The sequence below is a fragment of the Trematomus bernacchii genome, unplaced genomic scaffold, assembly GCF_902827165.1.
Source record: "Trematomus bernacchii unplaced genomic scaffold, fTreBer1.1, whole genome shotgun sequence".
In the NCBI taxonomy this organism is placed as follows: Eukaryota; Metazoa; Chordata; class Actinopteri; order Perciformes; family Nototheniidae; genus Trematomus; species Trematomus bernacchii.
This window is the reverse complement of record NW_022987582.1, coordinates 917878-943919: the sequence shown is the minus strand read 5'-3', so window position 1 is coordinate 943919 and position 26042 is coordinate 917878. Positions and strand designations below refer to the sequence as shown.

The following is a 26042-nucleotide window of genomic DNA, read 5'->3' as shown; positions in this document are numbered from 1 at the left end:
ACACACACACACACACACACACACACACACACACACACACACACACACACACACACACACACACACACACACACACACACACACACACACACAACACACACACACACACACACACACACACACACACACATCTCTCATCACCTCCTCCAGCTACTGTCGTCAGTTGTCCAGCGACACTTCAACCCAATCACGGAGATAGCAGACCTGAGAACGTGTTCATTATGTAGCGTTGGCAGGAGCTACAGTAGAGACCTCAAGGTCAGGACTGCCTGCTCACACCTCTGCTCATTAACTGAACATTGAGCAACATAAGCCTTGGAAAGTCTGTCTTTATTATTTCATGGGAAAGACCTTAAAAGATCTCTCGGTTCAATCTGAGTTTACTTCATATATTGTTCCACCATTTACAATTTCTTGTCTAGTTAATAAGGTATTACAACTTTTACTACATTTAGCAGTTTATTAAAAGTTGAGGTACTTTATTTAGTATAATTATGCAAATCCTGGACTGGTTTGCATTCTTTTTACCCAAAGAAAGTACATTTGTTTGAAGTTTTATCGCTTTTTCATGCATTAAATGAGTGGTTTCTCATCTCCCCTCTCATCGCCAGATCTTATGACATCACACCAGCATGATGGTCCACACATTAGTTGACAGTTAAGCAGCAGACTCTTTCAATTACAGTGGCCAAAAGGATGCTGTTTTTGTATTCATGTAGAACACGAGGACATGTTTCAAATTCTAGTGAAAGCAACTCAAGCTAAGCACTGTATTTACAAGTCATCATTTCTAGACGGTTACATTTGTTGGTTTATATCATACAATAGTATATCATACTTTTTCCCACATCATATTCATATCTTCTATGTGTATAAATAGAAACATACTTTATGATATCCTTGCCACCTTCTAAATGTAGTGGCTCTTACGTAAATCCTCAAGGGATTAGTTAGACCACCGGTGAGATTACCAAAATCACGAGCGCAGCTGTAATCCACAGCATATCGCCATCTCCCCTGCAAGACATACGACCTCTTCCCCCCCAACCAGCCCAGTTGATCTCAGTCCTTCATCTGAACTACATTCCCAGTCTCAACATTGGCCCAAGGAAATCCCCTCCAATTCTTCAAGTCTATTGGCTTTAATCCACCAATACCAATGTTTATCAAAGAAAGGTCATCCTGTACCACTTGGTTTCCTAACTGCAGGTCAGTCCTTTTTGGTAACGGGACAGTTTTCTCTATGAACTTACATCCATCAGTACATAGAAATATATTTTGATGAATAACAGCTGCACTTCAGAATGCCCAAGCTTAAAATGGTGTATGCTTTGATACTGATTTCTGCCCTTAAGGTACAGAATTGTTTTCATAAGATAGAAATGGAAAATGATGTTATTATTTCTGTCCTTTTCTCTTCCCAGGCTCCATGCTTTCACATCTGGGCACGTGTTTTCCTTTGTCGTGATGGAATTTGGTTCTTCAAGTGAAAAGGAATGACTAACGCGTCCAGTACCAACGTAAGGACTGAATAAGAGCGTAACTAAAAGGTACATTATACTGTTTACAGTGTGTTTAAGATTTGAATTGATATCAAATGTGAATATATTCAGTGATTTCGAGAGAGAAAGGTCTCTTTTGAGACAAAAGGATAACTACTGAAGCATCTGTTTCAGCCGTTTTAAATGTTTTACCTCGCCTTTAATTGTTATTCTCTTTTTGTTTCAAGACTGTCAAAGGAAAATCAAACGGCAACATCTTGGTAAAGAGTACGGAAAACCAGCAGACTCTTTCCTTGACTTTCCTCCAAAGATCAATGGCTTTACACTGAACATGTGTCATAAAGAGAGGTCAACACATAAGCCAAGATGAACCCTTATGTCACTTCACACTTCAGGAGGGATCTCTTTCCCCATTTCCATTTGTTGTAGACTTTTGTCCTCCCTGCTGTAACTGGTTGAAGAAAATGGCTTCTTTATTTGTACCGTTATAGCAGTGGATTGTACTCACCACAGTGCAGGGTTATGTGTATAGTCTACTTTTCCAACGAGTATGTGAAACTCTGTGTTCTTGTCAGGAATACGTAGAAGAGTTCTCCTGAAATGGTTGGGCACGGTAAATACTAAATATACAAGCATAGCTTTTGATTTTCAGACACATTTTCAAATCAGTTTTCAAGAATTAGGACTTTATATTAAGGAATTTTCTATGCTCATCCATGTTTTTGACAATGACAATCTTCTATTTTGTTTATTGAAATCCTCTCATGTTCAGGTTGCCTTTTTTTACCTAGTTCAAACACCGATGATGAGTACAAACTACAAACCAAAAGCCCACTTACGCTCTCAGCCCCTTTAGTTCGCAGCACTTCTCCTTCTGTGGCACACACCTGATCTATCCACTTTGGTGCCCCGCCTCGATCATAGAACACTTCCTCAGGTGACCTGTATTCTTACCTTTACCTTTAATATGACTTGAAGCTTAAAACTTAAGTAGTGTTGGAGATTGGTCGAAGTAAACTCTCTCTTTTCTTCTCATCCTATCTTTTGTCAGGTAAATGCGATTTCTTAGCCGTAATGCTGAGCTGTAATGAGGTATGTCTGCTCTGAAAGACTAAGTGTAGCAGGTGATAACAGCACTGTAGTTCAGGTCAATATTATTCAGTCAGTAAAACATCCCGCAAAAAAACTGACAATGGCCTTCATACAGATGTATAGACCATTGGAAAGAAAATGTGAAATTGTAAAAGCAGTGACATGATCAAACAGGAAGTAACAAACCAGACATGCCTCTTCAAGTTGGGATGCTCTTGTTGGCCAAAGCTGACATTTCCTTGACAACTGAAATGTAACACTTATTGTTTGTAGTATCCTCAATGCTTTATCAAATATATATTTGCACTGACTAGTCATTGATGATAGTAGGCGTTTGAGTGTACTGAAAGAACTGTACTCTTTGTTTCCTTATGCCCATACCAAGGGGTTGTGAAACTGGAGAAAACTCATTGTAAGAATTGGCATGTTTTTTCTTTCTTTTCTGACTGCATGTTGAACATGTTTTTATCATATCATCCCATTTTAAGTTAATTTCTTGCATTGATCTGTCTTGTATGCATCTTGTCACAGTAAGAACCCTGTATCAAGCTGTATATCCTTTACATGTCATCCTTCAACCTGCTACCCGATTGCATTATCAGTTTAAAGCTTTTGTTACCTTATACCTGCTTGAGGCTTGTTTTGAACTGAACCAATCCTGCATGCTTTCGTGATCAATCAAGCCACACCACTCCTAGACATTATTGTAAACTGTGGGTCACAGTGATAAGACTCCTCGGACTGCTGCTGACATTCTTCTTTTCAGCTCGCTCAGGGAGTATGATTTAAGGATATTTGTTGTTTATTGATGCACCCATGAACCCTACTTCAAGAAAGCCCACACTGTTTGCTGTGGAATCTATTACTGAAAAGATAGAATCTACTGGGAGATACTTACACTTTGGGGAACGTAAGTGACTGATCAATGGTCTTGGAGGGCATTATCCTCTGGTTACCATTTGCCTCTTTGGACTTGCAGTTGTCTCTTCATTAAGGACTGAGAGACGGACTGCATTGTTAGCACTACACACTGAACTGATAGTATCAAGGAGCTTACTTGCACATCAACAATCAAATCAAGGCAACACTGAGGAATACAGTTACTGTTCACCATACGAGGGAGGACACTTTATTATACATGATGGGAGCAGCACGTGTGAAGCGGCGCTTCAGTGCTGTGGTTGATGGGCCAGTGGAGGAGGAGGAGGTCATGAGGCTGGCACAGAGTGCTGCCGATACGGCTGGGGCAGGGGGGAGTCCAACAGGGTCAGCGACCCCAACCAGCCTCTCCCCAACCCATGCCCTAAACGGCATACCTCTACCACTCAAGAGCAACACCAACAATGTACGGAGGCAGAGTGCCATTGGAGTCGGGGGAGATGCAGGAGAAGGCGGGGTGAGAGCAGGAGGAATGTGCTCGGCACTAAGGAGTGCAAGAGGCAGTAGTGTAGGGGGAAGAGGAAAGGTCCGTTCATCCTCGGACCAGGAATCGTTCTCTTCCCCCTCCACTACCAATCGCCGGCGAACTAGGCGCTCCAGCCGCAGGCCCCGACAACGCTTTGTGGGCAAGGACGGACGCTGCAACGTCACCTTCGTCAACATGAGCGAGAGGGGCCAGCGCTACCTCAGCGACCTCTTCACAACCTGTGTGGACATCCGCTGGCGCTGGATGCTTGTCATCTTCACCCTCTCCTTCCTTCTCTCCTGGCTACTCTTTGGATTTGTCTTCTGGCTCATTGCCTCCATGCATGGGGACTTCTCCATTCGACTAACCCCCAGCTCAGGTTCCTCTCCAGGATCAGGAGAGGCCGGGTCCGGAGGAGAGTCTGATAGAGAGGCAGTGGTGGAGGAGAAATGCTTCCTCCAGGTGAACAGCTTCATGGCAGCCTTTCTATTCTCCTTGGAGACGCAGACATCCATTGGTTACGGCTTCAGAAGTGTGACCGAAGAATGTCCCCTGGCGGTGATTGCGGTCATTTTGCAGTGCATTGTGGGCTGCATTATCGACGCCTTCATCATCGGGGCAGTTATGGCAAAGATTGCTAAGCCCAAGAAGCGCAACGAGACACTGGTGTTCTCTGAAACAGCTGTGGTGGCGATGAGGGATGGGAAACTCTGTATGATGTGGAGGGTCGGAAACCTACGCAAGAGCCACCTGGTAGAAGCACATGTTCGAGCACAACTACTGAAGGTAAGTGAAGGGAGATCATTACCATGATAGGAAATGTAGACGCCAGAAAGTTTGGCAATTATCATAGAGGAAAGCTTTTCTATTTTAAGTTACATGATGTCAATTGGAGATGCTAAAACAGACGTAAACCAATTTACCAAAAAGAAAATTCAATTTGTTTAGAGAGATAGCGGTAGAGGGAAAAAGGTTGCAGTGGAGAGAAAAAGAGAGCGCTTAGACCATCTGGCCTGTATTCTGTGGACCGTAGTTAATGAGAGCTTGTTTTATTTCCCCTCAGGGGTTAGGAAGATTTACCATGGATTAACTTGCCCACAATTCTTTAACTGAGAGCCATTGTCCTTCGTCATCTAATTTCCCCTTATGTCTGCTGTATGTGGGTTAGGTGATTGTACTGTGATTATGCTGATGTTTACCATACAGTCTGGGTACTTTTAAAACATGTTTCCTATGTTTCTGAATGTTTGTCATCACCCACGCTGTGTATAACTGTGTTTATGCTGCCAGAGCTGTCCGGACGGTAAACTCTGTGGAATATTGGGACATAGACAATTTGATCCCTTTTAATAGCATGACTATATCAATGTTCACCCTGGGCAGATGGGATTAAGTTTGCGAGGATCAAAGAAATACAATTCTAAATGCTGGGTCTGGATATTGTTCCATAGTAAGAGTTGGGTGAGTGTTAAGCCTATGTATGACTAAAGTAACCTAATACTAAGCTTTTGCGTCAGGTTCAGAAATGTTCTAAAGATGACCTTGGGAAATGGTGTATTTTGAAGTGAATTTAAATGTTCCATTGACAATATTCAAGGTTTCCGATTAATCCCCCGTTTCCTTTACAACTGAGTTGCATTTTATAACCAGAATAAAGGTTTGATTTCACTTCGGTTGATCACGTGACCCCGGCTTCTTGCTAATTTCATTCATATATGAAATAGGTTCTAGCCTTCATTCAATATTTTCCCACATACTGTATGAAAATGTGCAGCATAACAACATGCTATGTCTAAGGCTTAATGTATCAAATTGTGACTTTTCTCCATTCTCAATTTCAGCCACGGGTGACAGAAGAGGGAGAGTTCCTCCCGCTGGACAATATGGACATCAACGTGGGTTTTGATAACGGCACAGACCGCATCTTCTTGGTCTCGCCAGTGACAATAGTCCATGAGATTGATGACGAGTCACCCTTCTTTGAGATCGACCGAAAGACTCTGGAGAATGATTCTGAATTGGAGGTGGTGGTCATACTCGAGGGCATGGTGGAGGCCACAGCCATGACCACACAGTGCCGTAGCTCATATCTGGCTTCTGAAATTACCTGGGGACACCGATTCGAACCAGTGCTCTTCGAGAGAAAAGACTGCTACCAGGTCAGAAAGGAAGTTAGTAGAGATGAACTGTACAGGGGGGGGAAAGGATGTTGCATATTAATTAGGGCATGTCCATTACTTTGGTTTATGGTCTGCAAAATAGAGCTGCAAAGATGAATCGATTAGTAGTCTACTATTCAATGAATCTGTAACAATCTTGATAATAGATTTGTGTAATAATTAATGTATTGTGGACAAAAACTTCAAGTTTCCGAAACAAAGAAAATTGATCAACTTTCTTTTGCATTTACTGACATTTGACCGGATAACTAATCTGACATCCCCATCAGCCACAGTTGCACTTGTTGTACCCATGGTTAGTGCTAAATAGCAAATGTTAGCATGCTAACATATTACACTTAGATGTTGAACACAGAAACTGTACCATTGAATTTCTAAATGTCAATATTATTATTGTGAGAATAACACTGCTATACCCAAATACAGCCTCACAGAGCTGCTAGCCTGGCTTTAGACTCACAACTTGTTACCTTATGCGTATTAAAAAGTCTTCTGACATTTTTCCAGGTGGACTACTCGTTCTTTCATCGGACATATGAGATCCCGGACACCCCTTCATGCAGCGCTAAAGAGTTGGTCAAGCAGAAGTGCATTCACGGCTCACGCTCGTCATTCTGCTATGAGAACGAAGTGGCTCTGGAGCTAATCTCCTCCGATAAAGAGCCTGGCAAAGACCCCGAGTGTCCATCCTCTCCGACCAGAAGGCAATCCCTGGCAGAACATCTCCACTACAACTGAACCTGTAGGACAGGAGGCCTTAAAAGAATAGAGGAGGAAGTTGACCCAGTGGCTTAAAAGACAGGCACATAGAGAGAGGGTAAGACGGGTATAGGAATGGGCAAACCAAGAGAGACAGGATTAAAAGGAAAATAAATCATACGAAGTGGCATTGTTTACTGCAATTGGAGAGGCAAGGAAAGTCTAGAGCAGGAACAAGTCAAGTGATCGCATAGACATTTTAAAATGATCAAGATTGAGATGAGTGCTACTATACAGATTAGATACCTCAGAGACATATTAAGGAAATGGACAGATAGAGAGACAGTGGGAGGTTTTGAGTCACTCTTTTGGAGAGCAGGGTTACTACACTGGTTTAGTTGTCTAATTGGTCCTGGCAATCTTTCACGATCATTGAAAACGTGTCTGCCAAGACTAACATCTGGCCCATCACACCACAACACGCCCACCTGACTCTACTGCCTGTGTGGCACAATATACAAGAGCACCCCACGGTGGCTCTACCATGTAACTGCACCTCCAGTTTTGGGATCTGCTGGCATTGCTGACCTCTGTTTTAGGTCCTTCTGTATGAAATGAATGGAAGTGTACCTTCTGAGGTAGAACTCAGGAATGTAACCCACTATGATGCTGATTTATCATTTATACTGTTATATTTTCATATGGTAAGTATGGATAGTGTATATTTTGTGATACTTTGAGCTTGGGGGAGCTGTTGAGAATATAGTTGAGTGAAGGCTACTTGTAGAGCCAAAGCAGAGCAACAGCATGGACATGGAGAAACAGCTGAAAAGTAGCAGCAATTTTGAGCAGTTTCTTTTCCATGTCATGTTCTTATTTTTGGCTTTTTCTCCTATTTGTAATGCAAAAAAAATGTCAACGATTGTAACATTTGCTTCATTTAATCCAACACTTGTGTTGAGTTGAATGCCATGTGGTCAGAGGAATCATTGTAGCTTTAGTCATTTTCAAACAATGAAAGATGATGTTGTCCAGTTTAGTTAATTAATATAGATTGTTGACGTAATGATGGGGATCGTGGCTTGTCGTTCTTCGTCTTTGAGAAGTAGAGCCTCTTTCTAACATCTGGACAAGTGGATGTGGATTGAACTGGAAAATACACCAGATTAATATAAAAGTATTCAGTATTTTTGTGCCCACTACATTAAATGACCCCCTACTCTAATTCTTGGTTTCTCTAACAAATTGTGAGAACAGTATAGTGAGCGGTGCCTTCTTAACAAACCAGAGATTTTGCAACTGGCCCTTCATCTGCAGTAGTTGATGTTATGTTAATATGAAATGTGCTTAAAGCTTATGTGTGTATTTGCATAATGCTTCTAATGCATGAATGTTTTTTCAATCACTTTGCAGGATGTTGTTCTGAGTAGACAAAAATGCCTATTCTCTGCTCAGTGATAGAGAAGTCTCATTATGAACATAAACTGAGAACATAAAGGGACTTTCAGATGTATTGTATTGGAGACTATGATGTATTTATTTGTTTGCACTTTGTAGTTATATTGCAAAACACTTGGAATGCTCTTGTTTATTTTAGATCTTGTAACCACCAGAGTTTTGAAGTATTTGATTACAGAATGTGTTGGTTAAGGTAACTCAGTGTCAGGAGGAATAAACATGATATTACATGTTGACCAATAATCAGCCTGTCCAACGCACATCCTGGGAACTTGTTCTTTGCACAAAAGTAGTGGGCTATATGGAGACTTGTATCACTAATTAAACATCACAGTAGTGTTGCTGGATCAGCACGTCAACCTCAATGCATCAGTCGCAATGTTTCACTATTATTATTGAAAGATTCTTACCTCAGGGGGGTTTGAGGTGTTTATAACATATTAACTTTTATGAATAGTGTTAATGCTGTTTTAGGTTTGTGTCCTCTCTTACACTTCTCCTTCATGGCTCCATGTACTATTTATAGGAAGCATGGTGGGTCATGTCTCTCACCCTGCCTCCACTTGTAACTTGAACTTTCTGCACCATCACTTTACGATAGCGCTGTTCAAAACCCCAATAACACATAGGTTATTCGGGTTATTTCACTGGTTGATTAGGATTCAACTCTCACACTTTTTATATCATAAGTATGTATAATATACACAGTGTAAAAGACATGATATACATTTTTAATAAATGAATAAGATGAAACAAATATAGGCTGTAGCTAGCTATACTAGGTCAATTTTATAAAGATAAAAGGAAACCTTTCTGCATCACCACTGAAATGTAATTTCAAAACTGCCTCAGACATGGGACACTTCCAAATGAAACTGAACTGTGTTAAAGAGCAAATAAAACACAGGGATTGAATTGCTATTGTTTGCTTCTTCATTGATTTTCCTTAAAGCTACTGATCATTTTAAAACATATCATAGATGTAAAGTGTAATTTATCACCACACTAAACATCTATGTTTGCTGAGGGGCCTATGTGAACTTAAACCTTAACCAAACAATTCAGACAGAATTACAGAATTATACAATGACAATTAACCCTTATAGATTATATTTATCGTGTTGTAACCGGTTGTAACGTATGTCTAAATGACCTATAACCTTTTGCATAACGATTACTGCCGAGAAGTCAGAAGAAGAAAACACACCTTCTGAAAATATTAATAACCCTATAATAATATTTTTCTTATATCATATGGAAAACAAAAAAACGAACCTGCCATTAAAAGGAAAATGGTCATTAACACATAGCCTACACTTCTTTTGCAATTAGTTTTTATAGGAACATTTATCTTTTCCAGAGCCTCATAGGCTTACTTTAGTGACAGGTATTGTTTAATTTGACTGAATAAATAAAAATGAAAAGTTGAGGTATATTGAAGGATAGCCCTGGAACCCTGGTACCCCAGCTACAGTCGGATATTGTGATGTGATCTGTATTACGCGCCTGGGATCAGATCATTCAAAGCTAACCGTCGGTTGTGTTTATTTGGGGATTCAAACAAATCCGATCTGAGATCTGTGTCTGCGGACCCTCACCGCCACTCAGTGGTAAACAAAGGGCGCGCAAATCTCACTACTCTAGCGCGAGAGTGCCGCACAGGCACCTGCTGCAGCGTTCCAATTGGCTGTTTGTCACGTCAGTTACAGCTAGCCACGCCCCCTGTCAGTTATCATTGGCTAATGGCGGAGGTCGTCGCGCTGCTGTTAACGCCATTCGTTGCTGCACCCGTTTCATGCCAGTTGTGGGGCGGAAAGATCCCGTCGTATTCATTAGGCGGGTCTACTGCTCTGTTGTAGCTTTTGATTGGAATATTTGCTATGTAAGGCTTGACTAAAAACCGTCTCCTCGAACCTGGTTGGTCTGCTATCAGGAAGTGTCTCCCGGGCTGAAGCCGTCGCCCTGCCCTCACTGCTCCCTGTTTTATTCTCGCCGAGTGAGTGCGGTCTCCAGCGACAGAGCGGTGCAATGATAAAAGCCGCATATGCGGTGAGCTACACACACCTCTCAGGCAGGAAAATACCCACGAAACAGCCTCACCCCGGTTCTCCTCGCATCACAGCCTTACCCAACACTCTGAGCCGAACCTGAAGGTGAGAGATTTAATTCCCTTTTCTCTAATCCAACTCGTTATTAGCCGGTGTAATATCCTGAACGTATCATATTTCAGAGTAGCTGGCTAACCTCGCTAGGTTGGTCTAAATGCGGTGGCATTACACCCTAATAATGAGACGTATTGGGACAAGAGACATTCAGTTTTCATCACTATGTTCGCTTCCACAGAGGGGCTTACATCCAGACGACCTGAAGTCTGGACATTGAATCTGTCTAATGGCCACATTAGTAGGGATTTCGACCCATATCATTATTATTAAGCCTATTGGCCTACTGTGATCTTTGTGTCACATCATAATAATGGCTATTTTTCTCAGCGAGAATGGCTTTGCTGTTGCTACATGCGGATCACCACCAATTTCAGGCTAGGGCTCATGTGATTGTTCATGTCTTATGTTCAAGGTGTGGTTGCTTTCGTCAGTTTCTCTGCTGTAGTAACAGTCCTAAAATGCAGGTAATGTGTAGGGGTCACTCCGCAGCTATAGTGTAATGCAGCCGCATTGTAATTATCATCATAGCCACAATGGCTTAATAATACCAGCTCACTGTCCGCTAAAGTGCGCATATGACACAATATACCATCACCGATGCAAAGCTGAAGAAAAAAGGCGTCTCCTGTTTGCTCCCCCACCCGTTTAGCACACTCACAATCACGCGCAGGCACCCACACATTTATTACCCACACAGACATATACAGGGGCACACCCCCCACAAGACCCCCCGCATTGAATGTCCTCAGTTCAGACGCTGGAGGTATTGTCTCGTGGGCTGCTGTTGGTGTTGCTATGGAGGAGAGCGGTCAGCTTTTGGCAACTCCAGCTGCTGCAGGATGAGTTTGTGCTGCAGCGACAACCTGTGAGGTGTGTGTGTTTGTGTGTGTGAGTGAGTGAGTGTGAAGCATTTGCTTTAGGTGAATCATTGGCATCAATGGGAGTCAGCAGCAGCAGCCCACACTGCAGCTTAAATGATGACATGCTAAGTCTTGTTTTATTATCACTGTTAAAGCTGAATTAGTAATAAGGGTGATTCATCTAATTGTTTAAAAAACCTAACACAAACCAACAATTAATTCATGATGAAGTCATGTCTGTATAGCCGAAGCCTGATATATAGTTATTCCGATGTACACAGACCTCCACTCTTGTCTAATAACCATTAAACACATCAGTCAGCTAGGAGGCTCTTCAATGGTTAGCCCTAACCCCGGGAGCTGTACAGTAGCTGCCCACTCCTCCTAATACTAGTAGGTTACATACAGAGTATACATTCACTGTGTGCTCTGTGCTATGCATGTGTGTAATAAAACGTTTATTAGATTAATCAATTTCCAATACCTTTGAGAAGAAAACTAGATTATCAATAAGAACCACATACTTGTCCTGGTGAAGTAAATACTCACTACAGTATGAAAATAATTTGCCGAAAGTATTCCCCAACAATTGCCTTTTTACTTATGTTTGCTTTAAAACTATGGTGCCGACAGTTGCACTAAATCAAAAGCCTCAAAACCACATATTTGTATGACCAGCTTCTAAATAACTTTGGTAGAAACACTCAGGTTTACATTCAAAGTAGAGAAGTCTTTCAAATGGACTACCGAATTGCTGGTGTTGGTCTTTTCATTGGATTTGTTGACATTAAGAGAACACTATGGTAAAGCAAGCCTTTAAAATCAGATGCTCAGCTGTTTGATGCCACTGAGGGATCACATATTTTCCATACTGAGTGGCTGGGTGGTGGCAACTCTTTTGTCATCGAGTCGACTCCACACCCTGAGTCGTATTGCAGTAACAGGTATGGTTAAGGCAGGGTTGGGGACCGGGCCCTGTCAGACAGAGCGGAAAAAACTGAGAGTGACATGCATAGCAGGAATCAAGCCAGATGACATACCTGCAGAGGCATGGAGACGCCTAACAGTTAACTGGCCGGCCCAAATACCTGTCTGATCAAAGTTGACACTTGCTTTTACTCAAGCATGCCTCTTCCCCTGAACACCTTGTGTCAACTCTTTCCTCTATGGAATCCAGTATTTTTTCTGTTGTACATTATTTTGATACAAAAAAATAGTTCTTCAATCACTCAAACAGTGTATTAATACATCAGCAATCAGGCATCATTCAGATTTCAGGAGACTGGTTAAACGGTTTCATTCTGAAATTGTAGGCTATGTCTTTCCCGGTTGCCAAAATAAATTCAGATTCATTATCTGGAAGAATTATCTTTCTGTTCTCCTAGAATAAGAGCTGTGTGGAACTGTGTAGTTGCTGTGTAATAAGTCCCTTAGTGAGATTCTAAGCTGCAGGGTTGTTAATAGCCTTGTGCTAACACAAAGAATGTTATTAACTGCATTTTTAATATGATTAACACTCACATTGAGAAGCTGTGACCAGTAAATGATTCCCATTTTTTGTGAAAAACTACGTAAATCACAAATTGATTGTCGAAAGAGCTGATTCTTTAAATAAACTAAATGTTACACCCCTTATTATCTGATGGCAGGTTCTGTCCACGGGTAACAGAAACCATTGAATGGTCCTTATGTGGCTTCCAGATCTAGCAACAACTAACCCATCTGAAACGATGGCACTCCTACTAGCCTCAAAATAAAGTTTTCTCCTCCTTCGAGAGATTTTTCTCTCACAAAATCCCAGCTGAACATTATTTCTTAGTTGTCAGACTAAATCAAGAAACACCTTGTTCTCGCACTACAGTGTCTCTGACTGGAGGATGTCTTGCTGTTTCTTCATGTTCCACTTCTAGCTACTGTCACCTCACTGTGTCTCCTAGCCCTCAGTGGGGGCTTCACTAGAGTTTTATCTCTACTGAGCGGCCCCTAGTAGAAGGAAGGGTGCTTCACTTTCTTTCAGTTAACAATATATTCAGTCCATTTCTTTTCACTGCTACCCCACCCTTTCCTCCTCTTCCTCGCCCTCCCTCCCCCTCTGCCTGTCATGTCAGTTTACTCAGTCGATTGATGTATCTCGCTCTCCCTCCACCTTCCACCCCTCCACCCTCGGATCTCTCTGTCTTCTTCCTCCCTTCTTCTCCTTGATTTGCTGTCTTTCAATTAGGCCATCTCTGACCCAATCTCAGCTGGAAATGGCCTGCATGCAACTTGCGTGCTCACTACTGCTCTTTCTTTATGTGTGGCTGCACATACATTTTGTGTGTGTGTCTTGACACAGAATCACATCAGTGTCCCTGTCCGTCAGTCCTTCATCGTCAGTCATCATCATCAGTGCTCCCGATTTAAGCCAACAAGACAGTAGGCCTGTGAAGAAAAATAATTCTCAACACCGACTCGCTCTTTAATGTTCAACTGTTTTTGTCACTTTTTCTTCCCTCACACAGTGCCAGTAGAACCATGTCCAAGCCAACGGGGGGCGGTGTGAACGATGTCACCCGCTTACTGACATCGGGGGTCACGGCGCCAGGGTCTCCCAAAACTACGATCTCCGCCGCCAGCCAGGCCGACTGGGCGGCTAAGAGGCTGGTGTGGGTGCCGTCAGAGAAGAATGGCTTTGAGGTAAGGCGTGGATTGAAAGAAATAGAGGACATTTTCTTTCCAAAAACTAAACTGATAGTGGAATCCCAGGGCTACAGGAAATATCTTTTTTTTTTCCAACCTGTTTTCCTGTTTCCCACTGCCCTAGTATTAATCCTCTGGTAAATAATAAGCTCAAAGTGCGTCCCTTTGATAGAGGTGTGTCAAACAAGTGAGGCAAAGCAGGTGTGTGTCTTTGTAAGTGTGTGTTATAGAGAGGCGAAGTCCCTCCCTTTCCGGGGGACCTCCATGGGACCTTATTTCGGAAAAAGTATGTATTGAAGTCAATGGCGAGAGAAAGATTATCTTTCGATCCCGTTTGAATTGTGCCACGAGTTACACATATGATGTTTGTCAATTTAAAAGATAATTTTGCAAGTCAAAACAATTAAAATGTGTCGTAAAAATGTGAAGTAACACTTTTTTTTGTGTGAAACCGCTCAATGAACTACATCTCCCGTCTCGCACCACACACCAAGACGGCCGTCACGTTGGCACATTTCACTTCTTTCTTTCAGAATGAGGTGAAAAGTATTAAAAGAGGTGAAAATCACTACAAGTCTGGGCATGTTGAGAGCTGTACAAACACACAAGGGGAGTTAGTCGGTTCGTAAGAGCCAGCATGCGGGACCGGGATTCTGGGATTTGTAGTCTTTCTAGTTGCGTATTTTTCATAGTCTTATATTTCAACAGTTTTACGACAAACTGTGACTTTTTTGACACGGAAATTATTTGTTAAGATTGACAAACATCATATGTGTAATTCATGGCACAATTCAAACGGGATCGAAAGATAATCTTTCTCTCCCCATTGACTTCAATACATAATTTTCCGAAATAAGGTCCCATGGGTCGGAAGTAGATGGGCGGGACTTCGCCTCTCTATTATGTTTTATGAGGTTTCAGCCCTCATGATGATACACTTTATTCCATGCTTTCCTTCATCCTAATAGGTTCCTCAATATGCCTTGTGATGCTCTCTAACACATTTACGACTAATGACTATCACAAGGTCCATGTCATAGTAATGATTTGTTCCACTTATCCTTGGTACTTGTATCATGCACATTAGGAGTTTTATTGGTGCATATTGTAGGATGTGACATGAATTGTGTGTCCTGTCTCTAAGTCTCCTTCTCTCTGCTGGACTGGTTTCATAGAAAGCTCTATGAATAGAACAATACCCTCCTTCAGCCTCTTAATGTTAAAGAGGCCGTTGTAGCACCACTGACTTCATTTTGCACTCATGATCTGAGAATGGCACACACATACCAAATATACGCAATCATAACAAACAGACAGACACACTTTCATCCAGTTTCATAGTCTGAGCATCTAGTTTAATCTGTGACTAATATACACCCACACACGAAAACACAGACATGCACATATTTGATGTGTTCTGTATGCATGTCAAGTAGCAGAGAGAACAAAGTGTAGCAGAGCAGAGTCCTGTGACCTGGTCAGACCCAGAGCGCACTTCCTGTCCGACAAGCACAAGACCGACAGCATGACAAGAGGGTTTCTCTCTTTCTGTCACCATCTATTCTTGTCTGCTGACAAATACAATAACAACTCTCACTTTAAATCTCACTGACAGAGATGCTGTCAAACATTTTTACTAATATATTTCAATATTTGCTTTCTTCAGTAAGCTAGGTTAGTGTAGAGTTAAAAGACTAGACCATTGTTTTTGTGTCTTTTATATAGGGATGAGACTAACTATTAGTTTTATGATACTCTTTTCTAGACTTTGTCAGTCCAAAAAGAAAGGTTTAATAAGATCTAAAAAAAAAGAGAAAAGCTGATAATCTCCAAAATCAAATTAAGTAACACACTTCTTCAATAGATTGATCGATTTTTTATTTTTGTATTATTGCGGGATTGATTTCCTGACTGCATATCTTTAAAAAGGCTTTGCTTTTTAGGACTCTTAATTGTTAAATTGCTGTTGACAATGATTAATCATTGCAGTTCACTGTGGTGTAAAACTCTAAGTAACTCTAAAAACTCATAAATTGTATCTACCTTCAACTCCCATTTGATCTTTTATTAAATCTCCTTCTTCTCCCCCCAGTCGGCCAGTATCCGGGAGGAGCGCGGTGATGAGGTGGAGGTGGAGCTGACGGACAGCCAGAGGAAGGTGACTCTGTCCAGGGAGGAGGTGCAGCGAATGAACCCCCCGCGCTTCAGCAAAGTAGAAGACATGGCCGACCTCACCTGCCTGAACGAAGCCTCTGTGCTGCACAACCTGAGAGAGAGATACTACTCTGGCTTGATCTATGTGAGTGCACAACACAATGAATGCTTAAGGAGGTGAACAAGTTCAGGACATATAACTAATAATGAAGCTGTGTACACGGTACTCACAAGAATGTTCCCAAACATTTTTGCGTGCACATTCCCTGTGACGTACATGCACGTGTTCGCTCCTCTGGCATCTCCTGTGTAACTGATAGGGGGGGGGGGGGGGGGGTTGAGAGAGGAGAAGGGTCAGTTTACAAAGTTGTTCATGTGTGTGTCGTCGCAGTGGGAGGCATCTCCAGTTTCTCCTGCAGAAAAGGAGTACAAGAGTGCAAAGAAGAGATATGAGTAGGATAGTATAGTTGGGAAGATAGTGATGTAAGCCAATGACAACTGAGATACACAGTTTAGTAAAGTACAATTATAAATCGGCTTTAAATAGAGTTGGGCTGGCTGTACACTGGTTAATTGATGGATGATGATGCGGAGGGGAAGGTTTAAGAGAGGAGTGGTGATAGATTGTTGGAATAGCTTTGAGAGGCGTGTTACAATATGATAAGATAAGTGCTATAGAGTGCCACATGTCTTTATCATGTCTTTCACTACAGTTGGAAGGCACACACACAGTGTATAGGGAAGCCGTGTAGAAAATAGCTGGCCCCATTTATTTACATTAAACCTGCTCAATATATATACTGTATATATATTACTATTTCATTAATTACACTGTTACTTTACATTGTAAAATACAGGTCAATGTTGGATAAAAGAATGTTGGAAATATTTTCCTTTCAATTAAACAATTTTTTTCTGTATTTAAGCAGTACTAGTGCTACATAAAGTGCAAGAGGAGATGCCCCTGTGTTAAAGTGCATTTAGTGTTGATTGCACGTCTGGTTGTTTCTCAACCATTCTTTGAGTTGACCTTTGAAACTATGTGGGACAATCCTGTATCTCAGTTGGGAGGCTATTCCACAATGAGCTGCCTTTAATGGAAAGGACATTTTGTCCAAAAGTGGTCCGTCTGCGGTGGACTTCACAGTCTCCTCTGGTTTCTGACCTAGTGCAGCGTCCAGTGTGTTTTTTGTGGATGAATTCCCCTAAGGGGGGGGGGCAGTCCATGTAAACATTTATTAAAAAAACACATACTTTTAAAGACTTAAAATTGTCAAAACTCAAGAAATTGTGTTTTTCAAGGATGGTACAGTGGTGGTATGAATTTGTCTTTCTGTCAAAAACCGGTCGTTTACTGAACATCATGCATACTGTTTTTGTTCAGCCAGTGTTGAACCTTGTCCAAAGCATTTGAGAGACAGGATGTGATTATTTCAGTATTTTCCCGTGTACAAAGATGACCGCATCATCGGCATGCATTTGTACATTCAAATCAGGACATACATTAGGCAAGTCATTAATGTACAGAGAAAACAGTAATGGTCCAAGAATGGAATCTTGTGGAACCCCAACAGGGTTCACAAGGTAGGGGGATTTGGCTCCGTTGACCAAAACACACTGTTTTCTGTTCGATATTGAATCTGCCGAAAAATGTAAATACATCAGCTTTGTAAGGAGCACTTGGTGGTCAACAGTGTCAAAAGCCTTCCTGAGATCAAGGAAGACAGCACCTACATATGGGCTCGTGTCCAACATACACTTAACCTTTTCCACAAAGACACAGTTAGCTGTCTCAGTGGAGTGGTGAGCACGAAAACCAAACTGCATTGGGTGGAGTGGAGCGAAACCTTTATCTAAGTGTTTGGTGATTAGTTTTGACACCCATTTCTCAGCTACCTTAGAGACACAGGGGAGGATGCTGATTGGTCTGTAATTGGACATCATTGCCTTATCCCCAGATTTAAAGATCGGTGTCACCGTGGCCACCTTCCAGGACGATGGAACTTCCCTCGTGCTGATAGATTGATTTACTAACATAGTAATTGGTTTTATTAGACCGTCGATATGTGTTTTTATAAAGTTGGTGTCTAAATCATCTGCATCCCTAGCCTTAGAACCTCTTAACCCTAAGATTATATGTTTCACCTCCACCTCTGTGATTTCCTCCAGGTCAAAAACGGGGTGTGTATCCACAGTCGGGCTAGGTGAGACCTTAGATGGCGGGAAGAGCTTTGTGATGTGACTTTAACTTTAACTATATATATTTATTTGTTGTTCTTTTCTTTTCACTATATCTGAATAGTCTTTGAGCACATGTAAAAGCGCTAACAAAATAAATCTATTATTATTATTATGTCCAGAGCACTATTTATGAAATACTCATTTAGAGAGCTGGCCAACACGGCAGGGTCTTTTATCAGGGCATCATTGATTTTTAATTCTATGTTTACCTAATAGTTTATTTAAGATTTGCCAAACTTTTTTACCGTTACCTTTCACACCTTCAATTATGATGATGAAAAAGTTTGCTTTGGCCTGTCTTATTGTTTGTGTTACTTGGCATGAGTACATTTCTGTCTGTCAGTGGATAGTCTGGATTTTACGCTCTGCTTTAATAGTTGGTCTCTAGATTTAATTAAATTCCTGCACTGTAGATTCAGCCAGGGAAGATGATGTTCCTTCCTGTCCCTAACTGCCCTCTCCTTGAGAATGAAGACATTGTATCATTAATTTTAGATATAAACAGATTACTGTTTTCACCAATGTCTTCAGAGGACAGAGTGTCCCCCCAATTAATCATTTTCACTGCCTCCATAAAACGTTGTTGCAGGTTTTTGGGGATGAAGCGTGAAGCCAAGGCAGGGGTTTTAGGTGTGGCCATGAACCTTTTTTTTGTGAGTTTCCTGGCAAAAAGAACAAGATTATGGTCAGAAAGATCAGTCAGGAAGTTGTAGGTTTTAACTATTCTGTCAGCTTTGTTTGTAAATAATAAATGTATTCTAGTCTTGGAGGTTTTGGTTATTCTAGTCGGTTGATCCATTAGTTGTATTAAGTTGTGTTTATCCGTGATCCGTTTTAAGTATCCATTCCAGTTGATATTAAAGTCTCCTACAATAATTAGCTCTTTGTTGGAGTCACAGGAATTCAGCAGGAGTTTTACCTGGTCATAGAAATACACCTTAGCGGTGGGTTGTCGATACAGGCAAATCATGGTGAGGGACATTTCCTCAGATAGTGGGATTTCCACACCAACACAATCAAACTCAATATTAGCTGGGAGTGCAATCTCCCTACAAGTAAATTCCTCACATAAAGCAACACCCCCCCTCCTTTTCCCTTCAGTCTGTCCTTCCTAAACACATTATATCCTGACATAGATACAAGAGTGGATGGTGACGACTGTTTTAGCCAAGATTCAGATATTCCCAAACAGTCAATATTGGACTCAAGGAGGAGATGTTCTAGCTGTTCATGTTTATTGCAGATGCTGCGGAAATGTAAATGTCCACTGAATAGTCCCTTCGGCTTGCACCGAGGATCCCACACTATTTTAGCTTGATTCACTGTTTGAAACATTTTTGTGCAACGGTGTTTTTTTAAATACAGGATTTCTAGGCTTTACCTCGGTGCCGTTGTTGCCAGTGGAGCAGTGAAAGCTAGCTGGTATTTTATGGATCTCTGCCGCTAGGCTGCTAGCCATCTATAAGCAGCAGAAAGGCAGAGCTGAGTAGATGTTTAATATTAGTTTATTTTTTACAAGCAATATTCTTCACAGGATATTCAACATTATTGCATAAGCTCCTCATATCATGCAGCACTCATTTACATGAGCCAACTGTCGTATAGAAGAACTGCTGACTACAGCCATCTTCACTGTAACCATGTGTGTGTATGTTATGATATGACGTGTCAGTGGTCAGTCTTTAAATAGCTGAACATTTTTACCTTGAACGAAATTAGTTTAATTGACAGTTCCATGAATGTTCAGATGTTGAGGTGTTTACCGTATCACTATAAGTAATCTTGGACAATGCTGCTCACCGGCATAATATATTGAATCATGTAAATGACAGATTTGCATTGATTGCTTAACGCTTGGTTTACTGCGGTGCTTCTTTTTTTTTGCTGAAGCAATGTTTTAATAAGAGAATGCTACTCCTGCAGTTATCAAACAGGAGAGGCTAAACCACCCACAGTTATTGACCGTCTTCTTGATTCAACCACGAACCATTTAACTCTAGTGACTGAGCATCTGCAGAGAGAGAGTTATCCAACAGACAAAACAATACTGATGCCGAAATAAAGCCATTCGTGGAGTTCACGATGAGAATATGTTAATCTCTCTGCTCTGTGTGTTTCTCCAGACATATTCAGGGCTCTTCTGTGTGGTGGTCAACCCTTACAAGAACCTGCCCATCTACACAGAGTCCATCGTGGACATGTACCGGGGCAAAAAACGCCACGAGATGCCCCCTCACATCTACGCCATATCAGAGGCCGCCTATCGCAGCATGCTACAAGGTATTCTACACTATCTATGAACTCTGACTCCTGACTACCTCTGACACTTACCCAACCCATACACTATGTTTCTGCTCAGCTGGCTTACAACGCAGCACAGAATCCCCTCTGTGATCTTTGATCGCTAAGCCACACCATAAATGTAAAGGTGTGGTCGTGTGACTGTTATCAAACGTCTTTAAAAGTAAAAACTAGGCAAGACTGAATTTTGTACGTAACAGAGACTTCTAGGTGTGGCACAGTGAGGATTGTAACGAGGTGATGTGTATTTGTTGTGGTGATGATAGTAGGCACTTATTACACTCCTGACAACTTGCGTGACAGACATGTTTCTGGGCCATTCCTGGCTCATGAGAGAGTGAATTCCCAGCAACCACCAAAAAGCAGTTAAGGATTGAGCAACGTCTCTGCCTCAGGATGTTTTACTAAGAGAACAGGACAGAGGAGGCTCTGTGTCTGTGTATGAGGGTAGCTTATAGGTGTGTTTCCACACTGATCCAACCAGTAGGACCAGTATGAATTATTCTAGACTGAACATGTGGGAATCTTAACTAATACGAGGTAATGTTTGAACTATGTCCACCCATTTCCTAGCAGTGCTGTGTGGTTTGTCTGGTGACCTGCTTCTCTCTACGTGATCATTAGTGGCAGAGTGACTGACATGCCAGAGTCAGAGCACAGTCAGGGATATATGCACAGTAGCAGTGAGCTAGAGGGCTAATAGCACATATAATACAGTGCTAATTAAAAACCTGTGGTGCGAGTAGGCATGGGACGATATGTAAATCATGTCACGTTTCTCCTGGCCAAGATATCCCACTTTTATTATAAACCCCTTTACTCCTATACAGCACTGTACACTGTGTTATTTCAAGTCATCTCATGTCAACATGCATAGTCTTTCAAATAAGCAGAGTCGGGATCCTTGAGGCTGTTTAATGTTAATTTCTTGTCAGCATTGTATTAAACCACATGTTTAACACTCATCTTTCTATATATATGTCACTCATTTGTCCTCACATTGTTTTTCTCTCACAGACAGAGAAGATCAGGCAATCCTCTGCACGTGAGTAGCCTGCTGTAGGACGCCAGTGTTTGTGTGTGACTGTGAAGGCTTTGTACTTTACCGTCAGGAGAATCTTTGTGCGGGTCACAATGAGACTGCCTCTGTTGGAGTGTGTGTGTTTTAGTGTGTGCTAATTTGTTTGTATTGGTGCCTCCATGTGCACATATGCATTCAGTTGTTACAGAGTAAGTATTATAAGAATTATTTGTATTCAAATTTTGATCAGATCTAGGACAGCATATTGTCATAAGTGGGAGGTGGCGCCTATTATTCCAATTAGATCTCTAAGACACTCTTCAATCTGCAAACTGAAGCAAGATAGTTCTTTGACAAAATTATTTTTAAAAAACTCCTACATTTGTGACTTTATAATCTCAGAAAATAAGTGTTATTCTTGTTAATGTAGAAGAATAGAATTGGGAGGGATGAAACCCTCTTTAATGGTCACACATGCAGAGCACACACAGTGACATTTGGCCTCTGCATTTAACCCATCCTAGTACCAGGAGTCTAGTACTAGGAGCAGTGGGCAGCTATGGTACAGCTATTGTACAGCGCCTGGGGAGCAATGGGAGTGAGGGGGGAAGGAGGGTGTCCGGTGCCTTGCTCAAGGGCACCACGGCATGGCATGAGGTGAACTGCGACCTCTCCAAGTAGCAGTCCACACTCCATATTTTAGGTCTGGTCGGGGACTTGAACCGGCAACCCTACAGCTCCCAGTCCAAGCCCCTACTGACTGAGCCACTGCCGGACATTGGATGTTAATATCTAAAAATTTGTGTTTTTCTGTCATTATAATACAGATGAATAAGGGACTGCCTCTTTAATTCGTCTCTGACACCAAAATCATACATCTAAAATTCTACCTTAAGTACTTTTTGGCCTTCTTAACCGTGTATCATTTGTTGCAGATATTCATAGTTAATGTGCGATAAGACTCTTTTAAATGCACAATTACATATACAGGACATATCAATGTGCACACTGATCTTTGGTAGGGGCCGTTCTCAAACAGGAATTCAAAGAATCAGGACAGAAAATAAAAGATGTCTTGCCTGTAATGTGAATGCCTCCTCCTGTCTGTTTGTGCCCATGCTTTGTCTACCTACTCTCAATCCACCTCCTTGTCATCATGTCTTCCTGCCAGACTCTTCCTGTCATTGTCAAGGATCCCACTTCCACCTTAAATCAGTGTATTTGGGACGAGGCGTCTGCTCGGCTCCTTTTAGATCTTTTACAGCTGCTATTTTTACCCCATGCTCCTTCGGTCTTCTCCAAAAGCAACAATACTGACGCTGCCTGTATCCTCCACACCTGCTTTCTGTTTAGACCTGTGGCTTTGAATGCACTGCATGGGCCCTATAGTTATTGGTGTGATGAATGAGAGTTAGGCCATTTGTTCCTGTGTGTTCTCTGTCTTTAAAATGCATATACCATTCATAATTGAGACCATATGTGTTTTGATGGAACATTGTGTAAAGAGAATGTTTTTTATTCTGTGTGTTACTAACTTGCTTGTGTGTGTGTTTGTGTTCCAGAGGCGAGTCTGGAGCTGGGAAAACAGAGAACACTAAGAAAGTCATCCAGTATATGGCTCACGTTGCCTCTTCCCATAAGGGAGGCACTCTGGGAAGAAACAAGGAAGCTGTACAGGTAAGTCCCAGCAGAGACACCACAGAAGTCTGACTAAAAGAAGAGCAGCTGAAGAAACAACATACACAGGGAAGAGCGGCCTTTTAGAAACATTAATGAGGAATAACAGGAACAATAGAGAGTGTGAAAAAGGAGCTTTAAGGGGGTACAGAAATAGGGTGATGTACATGTAAAGAAATAGGAAGAAGGTTCAGGCTGTAGGAAAGGAATAACAAAAGCACATCTCCCCAAATGTTACTCATCTAACCTAATATAACTCGCCTTGTTCCAGTGCTTTCAGTGGTGGATGATTTATTTCAAAGTTCCCTTGAACCTCAATCACTTTCCTCTTTATTATTTATTTATTTTACAAATCTTTTTATTGCAAACAAGTCATAATCCAGCAAATGACAAGAAGTAAGAACAGTAATAATCAATACAAAACAGTACAGATGTTACAATTAGCAAATGAAGACAATGGGGATCGTTACAAAGGACCTCCTTGAAAATCAAATAAAATTATGTATTGCTCCATATTCACTTCAGGGTTCGTAGAGAGTCCTTGTTTACAGTTTTGTTCTTTCATTTAACCCCCCCACCCCCCACCCCCTTTCCTCTTTATTATTCACACTAACTTATTCTTATGATCATAAGACACTATGGGTTTTCCTGCGGGTGCAGTTATCTTACCTCACATGCCTCTATCAATCAGTCCTGATTTCTGCATTTTCTCAGCAAGTTTCCTTACCCTTCTTCCTGCACTTGTTTCCCCTCATTCTCCTCTCTCTGCACTGCGGCTCTCTCTTTTCTGCATGTTCAGATGGACGGCTCTAGGTCTTTAACAAGAGGCTGTACTTTGGTGAACAGGGTGAGTTAACTCTTTCCTGCTGTCCTGTGCTTTGGTCCCATCCTGTTTCCTGCTTAATGAACTGACTAACAGAGTAAACCTTTAACTGTCAGTACTGATGTGGTTCCTAATAACAGTTGAGCCTTGTACACTTTATTTGATGATGTGTGTTTGTAACCCCATTAACTGTTGTGGTTGTTATTGTTGTCTTATTTGTCTTTTTTTTGTTTATCCCATCCAACCATTCTCCTCCCTCCTAAAACCTAATATCCCCCTCGTCAGAGCATGCAATATGTGAGTATGAGAGTATTTAGAGACATTGGGGGTGATGCATTGTAGAAATGTCTATGTAGAAAATGCTAAAATGATTCTCTTGATACATGACGAGAATCATGTCTTCTGCGCTTAGCGCTGAATGAGCCCTGGCTTTTTGGATGTGTAGTTTTGGCAACAAAAACAACTCTTAGCGCGCTGATGTTTGGCTTCACATTTACAGTGACTTGTAAATGTCACAGGTTTTTATGTTGCTATAAAAATGTAAGAAAATTCTGATGTAAATTACATCAACTGAACAGTGTGTGTGTGTGTGTGTAATCTGAATAAGTGCAGATTCAGGTGAGTAAGTGTGTGTGTTGTTGCACCAGTGTGTGTGTTTGTGTGTGTGTGTGTAGCAAGTCAACAAGTTTACACATTTAAATATGTGGTTTTGATCACATATGCACAATAAAATGTGCTGAACTCCTGCTGTGTGTGTGTGTGTGTGTGTGTGTAGTGCGTGTGTGCACGCGTGTGTGCGTGCAGAGGTATGTGCCTTTGGTGTTGGCTTGTCTGCATTCCTATACATCCAGTAGCTACAGTAGCTCCCCATCACTGGCTGCAGCAGCTGCTGATGCTGCATCAACAGCTGCTGCATTGGCAATGCGACAACATAAAGTAATGCATTGCAGCTAGAACCAGCCAATATGTAGCTTGTGTATGATAGCATCTAAATCTGCGGCTTCCCTCGGCCCATGTTTTTCTGCAACAGTGGTTCTCAACCGACTCTTGATAGATTGCCTTTTAATAATGTAGGCAATCACATTTTAATGAATTAAATATGAAACATGATTGATGCCCTTATTGATTGCTAAACTGATGAGGGCCTATTATCTTTATTGATGTTGAGAATCATTTGTTCCCGGGTCTGGGGATGGTGTGTTTGCAGATGCTTTTCTGGGCCCTTAATTGCACCATTTTCTGCCACCGCTCAGTAGTAACTTTAGGAAGAGCATGGTTATATGGTGCATTTTAGTTGATGGATGGGCCCTATGGAAGTATTTTGTGGAGGCTGTTGTCTTTGTTGTGCTGTGAATCTGATCTGACGTCCCCTGTGTGTCTCAGGGCGAGCTGGAGAGACAGCTGCTGCAGGCCAACCCCATCCTGGAGGCCTTCGGCAACGCAAAGACTGTCAAGAACGACAACTCCTCTAGATTTGTAAGAGCAAACAAGATACATTGCACCAACAGATATATGTTTATATTTATATATTTATATTACCTCCCTTCATTATTGTCCATTTGATGATTTACTGTACAATTGAAATGAAACATAAAACCTCTCTTTCTTTGTTTTTCAGGGTAAATTCATCCGCATTAATTTTGATGTGGCGGGGTACATTGTTGGGGCCAACATCGAAACCTGTATCCTTTTTCATACTATCTTTGAAAGATTGATTTCCTCTTGCTGTCTAAGTTAGCTGATATATGCAGAGAGTATTTAGGCGAAAAGACTTCAGACCCAAGG

General features: G+C 41.6%; 2 protein-coding genes across 6 annotated transcripts in view; both read left to right on the top strand.

The window, feature by feature from the left end:
- The window catches only part of kcnj14 (potassium inwardly rectifying channel subfamily J member 14), a 30570-nt gene extending 21377 nt beyond the window's left edge, over positions 1-9193 (top strand). For all 3 annotated transcript variants that reach the window (XM_034127924.1, XM_034127925.1, XM_034127923.1), the window contains exons 2-5: positions 1425-1550; positions 1730-4785; positions 5841-6158; positions 6687-9193. In XM_034127924.1, coding sequence (XP_033983815.1) covers positions 3733-4785; positions 5841-6158; positions 6687-6917 — 1602 coding nt within the window. In that variant the 5' untranslated portion in view covers positions 1425-1550; positions 1730-3732 and the 3' untranslated portion in view covers positions 6918-9193. The remainder of the gene's footprint in view (positions 1-1424; positions 1551-1729; positions 4786-5840; positions 6159-6686) is intronic.
- Positions 9194-10322: 1129 nt separating this feature from the next.
- The window catches only part of myh14 (myosin, heavy chain 14, non-muscle), a 35617-nt gene continuing 19897 nt past the window's right edge, over positions 10323-26042 (top strand). For all 3 annotated transcript variants that reach the window (XM_034127921.1, XM_034127920.1, XM_034127922.1), the window contains exons 1-9: positions 10323-10489; positions 13863-14037; positions 16133-16339; positions 20559-20715; positions 21754-21781; positions 23320-23434; positions 24543-24554; positions 25641-25733; positions 25876-25939. In XM_034127921.1, the coding sequence (XP_033983812.1) occupies positions 13876-14037; positions 16133-16339; positions 20559-20715; positions 21754-21781; positions 23320-23434; positions 24543-24554; positions 25641-25733; positions 25876-25939 (838 nt within the window). In that variant the 5' untranslated portion in view covers positions 10323-10489; positions 13863-13875. The remainder of the gene's footprint in view (positions 10490-13862; positions 14038-16132; positions 16340-20558; positions 20716-21753; positions 21782-23319; positions 23435-24542; positions 24555-25640; positions 25734-25875; positions 25940-26042) is intronic.